The sequence below is a fragment of the Macrosteles quadrilineatus genome, unplaced genomic scaffold, assembly GCF_028750875.1.
Source record: "Macrosteles quadrilineatus isolate MER2022 unplaced genomic scaffold, UCM_ALF_1.0 Scaffold_3__2_contigs__length_128488019, whole genome shotgun sequence".
NCBI classification, from domain to species: Eukaryota; Metazoa; Arthropoda; class Insecta; order Hemiptera; family Cicadellidae; genus Macrosteles; species Macrosteles quadrilineatus.
Window position 1 is genome coordinate 89,924,633 of NW_026542596.1, and position 14,559 is coordinate 89,939,191.

Consider the following 14,559-nt stretch of genomic DNA (forward strand, 5'->3'; position numbering starts at 1 on the left):
CGGGGTAAAATTATTAAAAGTACGCGAGGGCTGATAGTAACATGAATAAAATTTGTGATTTGTGTAAAACAAATAAATTATGGAATAATTCTTTACATTATAAAGAAAGATAGATCAAAATGTGTATTTTTCCCCTTTCAGCGAATTTCCCATATAAGGAAAAAGCTATTACCATAGGTCTTCATGGTAAGTTGGGGCTGATTTTCTTTTTCTTTTTGATGTCCCCTTAGGCCTATAACTCCATCTGTTCAAATTCATGTTAATATAATAATATCCTTTAGAACGATAACTCGTGTAAAAATCATTTAATATTATTGAAATTTGGCAAAATGTGTAAACGGATTGTCGGACTACATAAACAAGGTTTCATGGGGTCAAAATGGGTTCCCCTATTAAAAACTTCATCCCACTATACTTCAAAACATAAACTTTTGCTCTTTATTTCCATATAATTTTTTTATAAAATAATAAAATAATATTTTAGTCCTATGCTTCGTTGCTTTGCTGTAAATTGTTCTGGAGATATTTCCAAAAACAGCAAATATGGAAAGCCCTTTTATTGATAGTGAGAATAAGTAAACTGTTGTAGTTTGCTTATTCATGAATATATTTTAATTAAACTTGATTTATTTATTTATTTCATGCTAAGCTACGAACATTTTACAACAAATGACCTTCTAACCCCGTAGCAGAAAACCTATTTACTCAATACACTTAATGCCATTTAAATAGAAAACTAATCTGACATTTTAGGGAAATATCCTATTGGAAACCCAATCAGGCAAATGGGAATTAGCTTTGTCTCCAGGCTTGCTGATGCGGGGGTGTTAAAATCATTTAGTCCTATAAGTTTTATTGGCTAATCAGTAGGACATATAAAAAAACACTTCTGTTTCAAGTGAAATTTTATTAGAAAATAAAATATAGCCATGACTATCTTTCTTAAGGCAATCCCTCTCATATTATCCCAGGGCTTTGAGTAGTAAAACTAAACTAATAACTAATAACTTACAGAAATAAGAATTACATGAATAATGTATGCTACTTACCGTTAGCATTTTTAGGTTTCAAGTTTCAAATAAAAATACACTTACATCATCGTTTCTTTTCTTCCATTTTCCTTTCTTTCGTTTTTTAATACTTAACCTTAAGATCATGCTTTTGACTTTTGGAGACTAGGAAGACTTCTCATTTTAATTAATAAGCTGAAGGAAATGTTTAATTAATTCAACTACATTCAGTTTCATTATAAAAGTAATGGATTGGTAAAGAAATAAAACTAGTGTCTATCGTCAATACAAAACATAATACATGAACAGTACATGATATAAGATATAATAAATATTTAGCAAAATTAAAAACATTAATTTTAGTACAATGTATTTGAGAAAAATAAGGACATATCAGCTTGTACAAAATACAACACAATCATATCCAAACAATATTTACGATTAAGTTTCAAGTAACCCAATTATCCCAAGTTCCATTGAACCTTTCTGGATCGCTGTCCAAATCAAAAAATATTATATCATCTGGAATTGCGTCCAATTTGTAATTATCTAAAACAGCCCCCATGAAAACACCTAAAATCGGATACTTCCAAAAAATGTTCTCCTGTTCACAAGCGTCTTCTGCCAAGTCGAATATACAGGGTGTGTCGTCACAGTTCAGAGGTGAGGTGTCTTTCCTCTCACACGAAATCGTCGCTTTTTTCCTCATCTTGATTACTTGTGAAGATGGTAGACGATATTTCCTCAGCTTCTTCGTTTGAATCCAAGTCTTTGAAGTGGTCACTTGAGTGACGTCATAGCTCGGAATATTCCTGGAAGTGATGGAGTCGAAGTTCAGATAGCTGCTGTGGTCAGCTGCATCGTCGTTGTACTGTAGGTACGAAGTCGCTCCTGGACAGATGTTTTCACTCAATTATTGATTATAGACATTGCATTAGAATTGACGAAATATGATAAGTCTTCCTAAACACTAAGTAGTTTAACCTTACCTTAATAATATATTGCAACTTGAATCACTTATATTCTATACTATTGATTGATCTCAGTTTCCGACAGGATGGAAGCCACTAGTTACCAGGTCTATTCAAAGAATATTTATGGGTAATCTTGGGTAATCTTATGTTATACAGATCACATAAGGTTTTATCTATTATATCCACCACACTGGGCAAGGTAAGATTAGGATATAATTTGTAGATATGCAAATGTGATTGAATTAACCTGGTGTGGTCATTTCAACGGAAGAGTACAAATTCAATTAGCCACAGTAAAATTAAATATGTCATACAGTTGTGTTTAAGGACGCATTCTACTTTGTCCACATGTTAGACCCAAAATAAGCTGCATACACATGAACACAAGCAACATATCCATTGTTACTCAAGTAATAAAAATAGTGGATTGTGTAGTGAACAATTTATTACATTCTCTGATAGAAAAGACTTGAACTACGAATATTTTAACGGTATCGTTCGTTCCCGACCTTGTGAGTCACTAATATATTTAATCAGTTCCGTCCATTCTTGTACTTAAATGACTTACAGCTTGTTTTACCTAATACATTCCACCTAAACTCACAGAAAAATTCAAGGTTGAAATTACTGTAAATCTTTTAAAACGAATAAGTGAATTTTAAATGGAAAATTGTATATCAATTTCCGTCACCCTGTAAGATTGGGCACAGAAAATTTAGTTTTTAAAATAACACGAAAACTGCACTGGTTACAACTCTAATTGATATTTGCTCACCATAAATGTATTTGTAGTGTCCCATGATGATACTTCTCATATTATTAGTATCGTACAAGTCCAATAACAGAGATGTCCGAGGACTGGGCAGGTCGTAGCAGATCGATAGCCACTGGTCTACACCATCAATATACGTCAAGGGCTTTTGGTAACCTGTGTGTCAATGCAATTAAATGTCAATACTATCAGTCACCATGATACCAATGGTAATGGGGTAAAAATGCATGGATCTCAATATCACCTCAGAAAATACCTTCAAACAATATAAAATCGTTTAATAGGCTGAATAAGGAAATGACGGCAGCCAAGTCATTAGAAAACAAATTTATAATGATTTCGCAAAATACATTTAACGAGAATACTTCTGGTTTTTTACCTGTCCATTCATCTAAAAATTCTCGGACGTTGGTAAGTATATTAAATAGGTCTTTTCAACCAAACACGTATTATTTGCAGTTTAGGCTATAATGTTTGCAGAGAGAATATAGTCATGTGGCCATTTTTCTTTTGGAGCTACTTAAATTGTGTCTGATTGCAGTAATATTCCCAATTTTCCATTTTAACGATACAATATACCACATGGAAATTTGTGCGCCCATACTACTTGTTTAGATTCATAGTAAGATCAAGCTACAGTAAAAACACTAAATCTTGAGAAAAACCTATTACTAAGGTAAAATTGTTTCAGTTTTAAATCCTAAAAAAGTTGCATGAGATTTTTTGGAAATATTGATTCTTAAATCCAGTTTTTAGATTTTCTTGTTGTATCAAATTGAGCAAATGTTTTTATACTAATATCTTACTATAATAGTTTTAACAGGACTTGATTTGTCTATTCCAGTTGATCTAGTACTTTCTTTACTTATAGTGTTTTAAAATAAGGTTTGAATGGTCCAGGATTCTAGTTTCATAAATGAGATGTCGGTAGGAGGGGAGGTGCTGCTGCCAAGTGGCCATGTTTCAAACTATAAACTCTGCGTATAAAAACAGAACATCAAACCATTTTCAGCAATTACAATTATTGATTGTTGTGAGTAAGCCGTGAGTAACACCATCCCATTATTGTATGGTATTTTAGGTACAAATTAGACAAGAGACAAGAAATATGTTACAACAAAAACACTTATTTCGAGATTAAACATGTGTTAAGAGTTAATTCGAGAGTGGTGACTTATTATCTAACATACCAAGACATAATAATTTACAAATAAAAATTCATTTTAAAAATAACGTTTTTAAAAGAGCTAAAAAGTAGAAAATAGTTTATAAATACGTGGAGAGAATAAATACTTGTAAGACTTAAAACGAAAATAAGTGGGGCGCATGCAATAGCTATTATTATTTTCATTTATTGAACTATTATTATCTATTGCATGTGACGTTTTAAATATTACAAGTATTTATTCTCTCCGCATTTTTATAGACTATTTTCAACTTTTTAGTTAGTTTAAACACGTAATTTTAATAAGTTATTTTTATTTAAACTATATTTTCTACTTGTTAGTCTTTAATGTGTAAATATATTACTATAACTCTATTTCATATAGCCTGTTTATACATAAACAAACCTCTGTTAACTGTGATCATAAGTTGTTGCTACTATTCTCATACAGAAATTATTATCCTAAAACTTTTGAATCTCTCGGGAGCAGAACCTGTACCTCTTAACCTCTGCTCTTTGGACAAACTGTCTAATTATTATTTATAGCTGACTTTAATTGATATATTTATATTCTTGCAAAATGTAAACATTGAAAATTGGGAAGCCCATGGGGCGTATTTAATTTAAATATGAAAATAAAATGATATAACATTGCACTGCCATTCATTTTTAGCTATGTTTCAAGATTCAAGTCTAGCACATCGATTGCAGTTGGTTTAAAATCGATTGCAAAATTTGTACAGACAAGAAAGCGAGCTAATAAAAAGTTTTAAAATACCGTTATGTTTTATGATTTTATTACAATAGAAGTGTAAATATGGAAAATTTCACTGAAAATTTAGGTTAAGCCATTTTTTCGCATTACGAGAAGTTCTTGGAGGCTGCTGCTGCAATGAGCAAAACGTTGAACCACTTGGAGATTAGTTGAAACGACGAATTCAATAGTTTACTTATTCGTTTATGTTATCTATAAATGAGTATTAAAGTAGGCTACTAAGGATTATATTTAGCCTAAAACTACTTCAAATCAACAATTTAACTCAACATTTTGTAAAAGTTGTTTAAAGGCATATTAAGCCAAATAACAATTACAAGGTTATTTACAATTATAGTAATATTTTGTTTGTTTATCAAAGTCTACCATAAAACTATATTTATTAGCTAAGGCAGAGATTCTATTACTATTTGTCATACAGCTTCTTTATTAGCATTGTGTTCTTTACATTTAAAATCTATGGAGGGAAGTTAAACTTTTACAGCAAAAAATAATATTGAATTGTGAATAATTATTGTTATTCTGATTAAATAATTGATCAAACAATAGTCTTACGGAAAACTAGTGAACTGCTATCCGATGATCCTAATACACCAATTACCTTAAATATAAAATACCGAACTGCACACGTTGGCTATCGGATTGGAAACCAAGTGTATTTAAATATGTTGATAAAAATGTGGTAACTTATTTGTGCCATGGGTACCAACTGAAATTTGCTTTCAAAAGTTCTTTCTAAACACTTTTGTTGAGCAAACAAACACACTTACAGAAACAACCTTCCCTCTATAATATAAAACATCAATTGAAAACTTGAACCTATGTTTTTAATCAGTTCCCTAAAATATCAGTATGGTTTGTTTAGTTGTAATAATCTTTACAGGATCAAAAATAGACCAAAAATATATATTCTTTACATTGTTAAAGTTTGCTATCAAGTTTCACCCTTGTTTCTGTAGAGTTCATTGTATTTTCCACATACCTGCAGCTCTAAGCAGAGTAGGCAGCCAATCGGTGACGTGCATCAGTTCCTCACTCACCCTAGAGGGGTTGGAGATCAGAGGGCTCCAGACCACTGAAGGAGTTCTCACTCCGCCCTCCCACAAGGTGGCCTTGTGCTGCAGGATTAAATATAACTTTAAACTGTGTAGTCAGGACATCGAATTGCAAAGAATTGTTTGGAAGTGTTATTGACAATAGCTTGTGGAGCTGATCTGCAGAAGGCTGTTGCTTTAAATAGATCCGAGTACTTGTTATGGGGGGGGGGGGGGGGGGTATTTGGTTTGTGTGGGGTGCTTAGGCAACTCTTTCGTTTGAGACCCTTTGGGAAAGAGTAAACCCCCTTTGAGGAAGAGGTAAAAGGTGTTTCCCCTTGGGTCCAGGCAAGGTTATCTTGTTTCGCAATTGGGATTTGTACTTTGTTTCCTTTTTTTTATGTAAGGAAACTTTTTGCAAAATGATGACTTATTTTTCTAAAAGAGGCTCATAAAACGACATATCGTTTTATTATATTACGTAATATCAGCATATAACGTATTCAACGTGTAATACGTATTTGATTACATATGGCAAACAGTGTGTGGTGAATATTTTTGTGAACTATTCATTGAATATTTCAAAGGTGCAAGATCGACATTTTTATATTCACGGCTGTTTTAATAACGGAAACCCTCGATAAGAATAAGTATACAAAATAACATAATAAATAAAATGAATAAATAAAAAGATAGCAATACAAAGTGACAAGACAAAAAGAAGAAGAAAGTAAGATTATGAAAACGATCTTTAAGGGAGCTAAACAATCAAAGCAATTTTCCCCTGTTGAAACCGTTGTTTTGGTTTCTAATTTAAACAAAATTCCTTGACAAAACACTATTAGGTTGAAATGAACACTTACGCCTCTCCAAGGGTAGTTAGAGCCCCAGTTATTGAAGTGGCCAAGATTGGGAGCACCGTTGTCAGAGAGAAACACAACTATTGAGTTTCTCAACATGTCCTTTTCCCCTAAAGCTTCCACAACTTCCCCTACGGAATCGTCTAGTTTGGACATCATTGCTGCAATAAAATTCAAAACTAATTAGAGATTCTTATAATGCTTTTGAGATTAGGTATATATTTATCAAGTAGGTGCAAATAATTCTTAGATATTGAGAACATTGGATAGCATTTTTTAGACAGGCTGTAGTTATAAAATAGGAGAAACATAATTTTCTTCTACATACCAGCATAGGTTCTTCGGTTAGGGTCTGGTATGTACCGGAAGCGGTCAACAACTTCCTGTGGTGCCTCCAGAAGTTTCCCTGCGTTACCGGCGTGGACGGCCAGGTGATTTAGGAGGAGGAACATCGGGACGTTTGGAGGATGTTCCTTGATTAGCCGGACGGCCTCCCTGGAGAAGAGATCCGTAGCGTACTGTCCAGAGAGTTCCCAGGCTACTGTGTTGTCGCGTCTCATATCGTAGCCAACCAGAGTCTTATTACCTATCTGCAAAGTAAATTGTTAATTGAGAACGGACGCCATCTAGGGGCGTACATTACCCCAAATATGATTGAAGCATGAGTGTAGAATTGTGTGAAATGATCTGCGTAGCTGTTTCATTGGCCAGAACCATGTATTTAAAGCCCAAAGATCAGGAACAGATGGGTCAAGCTCGAACCATAAAAAATACATACTTTTCTCCAACATTTTGATTGGTGGGAGAGCTTTATAACCACTCAGCTACCCAGCCAGTTAAAAATGACACAATAAAATTATATACAGTATAAGGGTCCTGTAAGCTATCATACTTTGTCAAACCAAATGTAGTAAATACATTACGGTCATATCACACCAAGGGTATTAGTGTAAGAAAGCTGAACTACGATGCGGTCCTACCAGGCTCTGCTGTCGCAAAACTGCATCTTGTAACATATCGCTTACCTAGAAAGCACAGTTATTTTATTCCTTGTAATCGTAAAATATGGTCTACTGTGGTCAAGTATTGTTTCTCTGGCTAAGCCGTTGTCAAACTGAGTTTTGTCAGGGTTATTAACAATGCTTGAGCTTGAATAACCTAGATACTTCTCTATGATTACAGGACACATTATTATAAATCAGTGTAATTCATTTATATTTGAAAACACTAAATGCTAAGTATGGCTAAGCTCAACCATTTCTAGATTTGGTCAGCGATCCATTTTACAATTGCTTGAAATTATTTGGTATTTGTATTACATTCTCTAAATTCATCATTTTTTTATTGTTTAACAAGCTTGGTTAATTTGAGAAAAACAAGATTTTTTTTATAATTCCCTTCTTTATCAATTAAATTTTATGGGAATTCCTTCAACAGCAGTCTTAATAATTCGTTATAAACATCACAGATTTTTACAAGTTTAACAATAAATAAAGCACAAATACACTATTGGTAATAAAAGTGTACACAGTGGAATGGTAACAAAATATTCCAAAACAATCATAAGAAAACAAACTGGTCCTAGTAAAAAAAATATGTAAAGATGTGTATATTGATGAGGGTTTTTAACGTTTAAATTAAATAATAAAGTAGTTACAGGCATTGCTAAACAGACATCATGGGGTTAGAACGGTATATCTTTAAATATACAAAAACACCCTCTTGTGTCTAACCTTCACCTAAAATTAATAGAAATTATAAATTTCAGGTAAAAAAACACGTACACTGTAAATGAATGTATTGTGAGGCACGTTTTTATTTGTAAAGACAGTAATCAAGTTTTACCCGCTCCTCGTGTACGTGGTCGTAATAGCTTTGCGAACCGCCCCAGTAGCCGAGGTGTGAGTCGAACCCTCTTTGTAAGGGCGTGAATTCCCTCTTGTAGAAACCCAAGTGCCATTTACCCACCACGTGAGTAGCGTATCCAAGTTCCTTTAAATACTCTGGCAGTATCTTCTCCGTCAGCGGCAGAGCTGATTTTTGAGTAGAGTAGTAAGGCCAGTGCTGACCTAAAGACACAATTTATGTCATAAAGAGACAGTAACACTTCATAGACCAAAGGAAACAAAAATACCCCCGCCGCAGCAAACCTGCAGACTAAGCGAATTTCTATTTGCCTGATTGGATTTACACTAAAATGTCTCCTTAAAAATATCACATTTATTCCCTATTTAAATAACATTAGTTTAACGAGTACTTAGATTTGCTACAACAGAGGGGGTAAAAAGGTGTTTTTTGTAAAATGTTAGTAGATTAGTAGTTTATCTTGGAAATGAATGCATTTTCCAAATTTGATCAAAATATGATCATAAACGAGCAAACTACAACAGTTTACTTATTCTCCATAAGAATAACATGGGAATTTTAAATTTACTGGTTTTTGGAATTTTCTCCGTAACCATTAGGCGCATGATAACGCTTCAATATACTAAATTATTTGTTTTTTAAGCTCTACAAAATCGTTTGGAAAGAAAATGCTAAATTTTCAGTTTTTAGGGTCAAAAATGGGGAAAACCAATTTTTGCCCCATAAACCCCCATAAACCCCTGTTCCCATAGTCCGATCATGCTGGTTTGCGAACTCGTCCGAATAAACGTAGTTTTACACATTTGTACCAAATTTCATCAAAATCGGATGATTTTTGCTAGAGTTATCGCGCTAACGGACATATATATATATATATATATATATGAATTCAAACAGATGGTGTTTTTGGTCTCTAGGGACCTCAAAACGAAAAAGTAAATCGGTCCTGGGTCTAGGTCTTACCATGAGTACTACGGTAATAGCTTATTCCCTATATGGGAAATTTGCTGAAACTTAAATATAAGGAGGCTCATTGTTTATATAAGGGATGACCTAGATTCATTGTACTTTAATCGGAGAAATTGTCATTCAGCGTTTTCTCCATTAGGGAAACATTTTTTGGAAAAGGGTGTATAATATAATGAAATATAATAAAGAAAATTAAACAATTATTTTTAAAAAGTGGTATACTTTGAAGATTTGGTTATATTGATTAATTTATCTGTCCAAATACACATAGAAACATATATGAGAAACATTTGTCGACAAAACATAATTCCAAGGGTTGATGCGTGATTATCCAACGGAACATCTTTTAAACAGAATTAGACCGTATGAACTTCAATGGGGGGCTATATCCAAATTGATTTATTTATAGACATTTTATTGCTCGGTTGGTCTTAATATTTTTATTTATATAATTTAATAATTTATATAGTCCATTGGGTTCCGTGACCATGTGGTAAATATAATTAGCACCCATTATTTGAATCATCTTTCAAATACTGGAAACGTTCTGGCAAAACCGTCATGGCGGCATGGCAGCCCATAAGGCCCATGTTAAATATCCGATAGAGTTAATATGAACATTAGAATGTTTCTGGTATTGAAACTATTTTTTGAAACCGAACATAGTTGAACCGTTTTAAGTATAAATATGTTTTTGGTGGAGTTCGTAGTAACACGCAAACAAAAGTTACGCATAGTATAATTTATCGGTATACGATATATATAAATTATAATCAGCTCAGTTTTAAACAACGCCGAGAAGAAGGAAAGTAAAAGGTTGTTCTTGTGCATTTCATGTTGTCACATCTAATGATTCGGACAGAATAGCCTCCAACCCTAACTCATTAAAGTTGAATTTGACATGCGTCACATCAGTGTTCCAATTAAATATAATTAATAACAAGAACGGAATTAACTCAATTTGAACCATACATAATAACAATTCTCCACAAAGAAACTGTAAATGTAAATGACAGTAAATTACATGAATGTAACCATAGTCCCATCCTCAAAGTTTCGTGACAGCATCTGGTCAACGGGACGTCTCCATGTTTGACCATCATCCATTCTAACACAATAAAGAATATTACTATATTTATTTTCCACTATCCCTGCAATTTATTTGGTTAGTTCTTGTACCCTCAATCTGGTGAACTTTAGGCACCATTTTAGGCACTTAAGAATTTTGTTTTCAGTCTGGGTTTTTCTAGGCCTATTTGTTTTAGTTTTATTGTAAGCTACTACTTTATGGTTGCTGTTTTTTCAACATCTTGGAACAAAAACGTTTTTTCTTGAAGCAATTTGGATCTGATATCTAATAGCTACAGTAACTCTCTTTGAACTTCATCCGCAAAAGTGTATTAGCAACGGATATCTGACAAGACACATGGTTAAACTCACGGTTTGAAGTTAGATTTAACAACTCCAAACATCTTAACTTTTTCATTGGGTTCCTGAACTCTAGACACAAATATTTGCTGTGCATCCCTAGTACTTGGCTTAATCTCATAGATTATTACGCTCACTTTTATGATACACTAATGACGAAGATAACAGCGTATAAAGACACATTTACATCAATGTTCCAAAGATGTTACAGAATATACACCTTTATCATACAGATATTCTGTATACCTGTGTGGATAGGGTGTCTGCCGGTCATCAATGATGCCCTGGTAGGGGTACAGGTAGGCTGGACGTAATGTCTATTGAGAATCACCCCATTGTAGCCCAGAGAGTCAATGTTAGGGGTGGGGATCTGGTCAGACCCGTGGAAACTGACGTCGTTCCATCCCTGGAAATGGAACAAAACTTACGTGGAACAAAAGTGAAAATTTAACAAATGTACTTACCTCGTTCCATAACTGTAAGGAGAATCCAAGAGTAAAACGTTTAGAAAATTACAGTAAAAACTGATTTATTTAATCCATTCAAATGGAACACTATATCCAAGACACTAAAAATAATTAATTGTTCCGAAGAAACCTTTAAAAATAGCAACTATGAGCAGCAACAGAGACGTGGGGTGACTGAGGCTCTACAATAAGCCTCAAATCTGGTTATGTCTATATATTTACCATCTGACTATCAATCATTGCCTCACTGGTAATGGAAGACAGTGAATTTCCGTTTTGACCAAATCAGATGGAGAAAAACCAGCAGTGACTATAGTGATGAGAATTTTGCCAAGGCAACATAGCAATGAGCAATATCTGGCTTATCAACTTAAACACTTACTACTGAACTACCGGAAATGATTTTAGGCATTAATATTTTGTGCAAAATAATTATTCAAATAAAACATAAAAATAATGGCTGATGTTCGTTAATAATGGCCGTTTTACTCGCCTGAAAATATTGGATTAAGCTTAGAAGAATAAAATATTGTCTACGCCCATTTACATGTAAGACCTTTTCGATTTTGTATTTTTTTATATGGATTAAAATCAAATATACGTCAAACACTATTCGATATATTCAATCTTATGTTTTAAACATAATATTGTGGAGAATATATATTCAGAATCCGAACTTCTTTTTGCTAGAATGTGGAACAAAATAAATGACACTCACTTCCAAAATATAATCAAAAGCAGTATCAATTACAAATGTTCAATTGGACATCATTTTTAGATTGATTAACCCTTAAAAATCTTTTCAATAAGGAAACCTCTTAAGCAATTTTATATCCACGTCCTAGGTGGATAAGAATGACATTAAACAAGCGGAATGAGGCACATAGGAAAAGGAAGGTTTTGCTAAATTGTCGTTCTGTATTATGCAGTTTTCATTTAATTTTAGTTTTTGATAAAAGATGAGGTTAAAATAACCAGAAATGTCCGTACGTTGTTGATAAAAAAAACTATCTGCATATCTGCCTAGGGCTCAGGTTGAAAATAACTCTATGAAAACAACTACAGTTGTCTGAAGTCAAATCAGCCTTTTAGTTCTGATCAAGAGTTCCTAAAATGGAACACAGTAACACAAAAATGGATTGTAAAAGCAGTCGTAAGCTGCTAGAAGAACTCTTTTATCAGTAAAGAAACCCGTCTTCTAGGAGTAAAAATACCACTGCTGAGCTTGTTGTGTCGGTTTATTAAAAAAATGTAAATATATTATGGTCTACTAGGACAACTCCAATAGATGTCATGTATATTTACCGTACTCTAAGGTTCTAAAAAATGTTTAAATTAAGTTAAAGTAATAATTTTGAGAAATTGTAATTTTATAAAAAGATTTATATATAGGGTCAAATTATTAATCATATAAGTTTTTTTCCCAAATATAAACATCAAGGGAACCACCGGTGACATATTTATGCAAAGACGCAATTTTGATTCTCAGGTCTCTGGTAATAACCAGTAGAAATGGTCAAAATAAATCAAAATGGTTACAAATTGTTTTATTTTTGTTTACATATATTGTTATGTTTATTCTTTCTGTCTCCTAAAGCTTGACAGTAAGAAATTCAGGACTATAATGGTGGTTTGGATTGTGTTGTAATAAAATATTTCCTCCAATAATCTAGCGATATTTACACTGCCACTGTGATATTTAACAAGAAATTATAAATCGAGTTTATGATTTGCTGTATGGCACTGACAATTGATGTATACAGGTTGCCCCGTAAGTAAACAACCCAACTCCAGTAAGTTGTCCTATGGGTAAAAATAAATAAAAAACCAAGAATGAAACTTTTGCCGTCCAATTCAAAATGACGGCCATTTACACTTTTAAAGTTTAAATTACAAAAAGTGCAGATATTTTGAAAGAATGTCAGGAATACTTATATTTAGAATTTAAAATGTCCTATTTAACACCAAGTTCAACAAGAAAGACGGATTTAATTGAGGTCGAATAAGGTGCAACCTGACTAGCTTTAAATATATACATCGTAAACATCTTAACATTGTATACAACATGTGGAAGAGTAGTATAAAAATAAGCTAGTCATAATAAGGCCAGTTGGAGATTTCTAATAGCTTGCAGGCTTAAATTCCGAGAAAAACCTTCGACGTTAACGTTGTTAAATTTACTGCAAAACATAATCCTACCTAGGGCGTTATTTAGATTCACTTCTATTGAAAACTGTTCACTTCTGTTGAAGTCTTCGATTATGCCAAATGGTGACTAGTATAGGTCACAATAGTAACATACCTTAGAAATATATACTGTGCAAATTGTAATTATATCGACTAGTATTTTTTTTATCCGTAAGATAGCACCGAAAGTAAAATCTCAATCTAGAAGTTTTTTTACAACAAAAACAAGTATCAAATTAATCTTAGTTAAACTACAAACCATATCATCGGCCATGATGAATACGATGTGTGGATTATTCGCTGCATTGCTCCTACTAATAAGCCACACAGAATACAGGTAAACACAGAATCGCAGCACAACAGGGCTCATAGCTGAATGGAGCTGGGTAAGCACTTTATAGAGGTATTTACTCTTTATCTGTAGATTACAAATCCTAAATACTGCTAGAAATTACCCAGCAAAGCTCTATAGTGTAATTTAGACCAATTCAGTGCCGTTTAAGGTTATGCCTACATAACAACAATGATAATTATCTACGACGATGATGATTATGATAAACAAACATAACTAGAGGTCGTCCAGTGGTCGAATACTCGACTAAAAATATGTAATGTACAGAGCCACTATTTTCACCCCAAGTTGTAAATAAAATAAAACATGTAATTGGAATTTCTTCCATTTGTTTTGATTTTCTGTTTATATTTCGTCGTTATTTCGCCACCAGCATAGCAACCCATAAGGCAAATATAATTTTTTTTTATTTGGAATTAATTTTTGTGCTTATTTTTGAACCTATTTTAATTTATAACGGGATCCTGCACACATACAGGAAAATATCTTTTTACCAGTATGCATAGATTTTCTCTGCGATGCACACGAGCTGAGAAAAAAGGCTTTAAAGCAACATATTTGCCTATTAATATATCGATATTTTTTAAATTTATTATGGTTTACTATTATATGTTGTTATCACGAATATTCCTTTATGTAACTGAGTGCGATTGTGGTTTTAATTATTTTGTTATGTTAACCAACTAAAGTATACACTTTT

General features: G+C 33.0%; 1 protein-coding gene across 1 annotated transcript; it reads right to left on the reverse strand.

The window, feature by feature from the left end:
- Nucleotides 1-1,093: 1,093 nt before the first annotated feature.
- Nucleotides 1,094-13,881, reverse strand: LOC128990355 (arylsulfatase B-like). The gene is made up of 8 exons (XM_054412696.1): nt 13,767-13,881; nt 11,100-11,259; nt 8,436-8,659; nt 6,919-7,180; nt 6,594-6,751; nt 5,679-5,814; nt 2,760-2,912; nt 1,094-1,901 (listed from the first exon to the last, which is right to left on the reverse strand). Exons 1-8 carry the CDS (start codon nt 13,875-13,877, stop codon nt 1,459-1,461), a joined length of 1,647 nt encoding a protein of 548 aa, XP_054268671.1. The 5' UTR covers nt 13,878-13,881; the 3' UTR covers nt 1,094-1,458.
- Between the last annotated feature and the right edge of the window lie 678 nt (nt 13,882-14,559).